The following is a 1320-nucleotide window of genomic DNA, read 5'->3' as shown; positions in this document are numbered from 1 at the left end:
CCGGCGTTATCCTACGACTTCGACGACAGTGGTTCATACTGCACTGTGTGGGAGTAAGCCAATGCTGATCATGACTTGAGCGATAAATCAGCTGACAATGCGCTGTAACAGATCTCGCGACTGTGACGGCGACAGAGGATCCTTTCAAGATCTGGAGAACATTCAGGCTGGTAAATTCGGTGCGGACGGAAATTCCTCGATGACGGTCCAGAGCTACAAGTGTGTTGCGAACGACAAGACAAGTCCCATCAAGGTGGATTAACATACTTACATAAAGATCTCAATTCCATATCATTTCAAGATCGCGACACATCCGTATTGACAGTCCCCCGCAACGCATATGCCAAATCCTCCTGCACCCACTCCCACTCCCTCAGCTCCGCCTTCCCCGAACCCCCGTCCTCCACGACCGCGTAGACCCTCCCAGCCTCCGTCGCCGCCACCGACGAATACCTCGCCACGCTCTGGAACGGATTGCTCGAGTTGGCCGCGTCGATGCTCTGCCACTCGCCGTCGTCGACAATCTTGTTCATCTTGTTCATCTGGAGCAGCCCGATGCCGCCCGCGCCTTCGGCGGCGGGCATCGTGTACAGGACCTGCAGCCCGCCGACATTGGCCATCTTCTCGTTGTAGCCCCAGCTGAAGCCGGCCATGTTGGTGTTGTCCGGAAGTCGTGGTTGGTCGGAGTCATTGAAGTGTCCTGCAGTTCGTCGTAACCCAATTATTAATTTCCTATTTTTAGAACTTACTCTACTAATTGAAGCGAGGGAGTGAGGAGGAGGGAGTGAGGAGGAGGGAGTGAGGAGGAGGGAGAGAGAGAGAGAGAGAGAAAAGGGGAGAGCTTACTCATAAAGTCAATCTTGCCGTTTTCGCGGTAGTGATACTGCCACAGCACGTTCGAGTCGACGAAGAACAGCGACACCCACGGCGTTCTGGCGGTGCGGTTGTAGTCGTAGATGTAGTGCGGCACGAGCGCGAGGCTCGCGTTCACCGGTGGTTTGTGGATCGTGATGCTTTGGCCCGCGGCAACGTCGCTGTTGTCAACTTTCGTCAGGCCTTTGCCATCGAAGGCGTCGAAGTACCCCTCCGGGTCCTGGAACCAGGCGTCCGAACGGTCCAGGTAGGAAGGATGTTGGCAGCTGTAGGTTGCGAGGTGCGAGTTGTCAGGTATTTTTATGGTACTGTCAAAGGAACCGGGGGTCCAGTAGGGATCGGAGGGGTTTGAGGTTTGGAGTCGGCGCAGGCTTGAGTTTGAGTCGAGGAAGTAGAGGGTGAGGTTGGGGGTCTGGGCGGCCTATGCAATTAGACTTGCAAGCGCAG

General features: G+C 55.5%; 1 protein-coding gene across 1 annotated transcript; it reads right to left on the bottom strand.

Moving 5' to 3' along the window:
• Positions 1–296: 296 nt before the first annotated feature.
• On the bottom strand, positions 297–850 carry SLS55_010064 (uncharacterized protein; the record flags this gene model as incomplete). Its single annotated transcript, XM_066781455.1, has 2 exons — positions 297–700; positions 847–850. 2 exons carry the CDS (start codon positions 848–850, stop codon positions 297–299), a joined length of 408 nt encoding a protein of 135 aa, XP_066628457.1.
• Between the last annotated feature and the right edge of the window lie 470 nt (positions 851–1320).

Source organism: Diplodia seriata, assembly GCF_021436955.1.
Source record: "Diplodia seriata strain FDS-637 chromosome Unknown scaffold_11, whole genome shotgun sequence".
Lineage (NCBI taxonomy): Eukaryota > Fungi > Ascomycota > Dothideomycetes > Botryosphaeriales > Botryosphaeriaceae > Diplodia > Diplodia seriata.
Note: the sequence above shows the minus strand (reverse complement) of the source record. Positions and strands in the feature narration are given on the sequence as shown.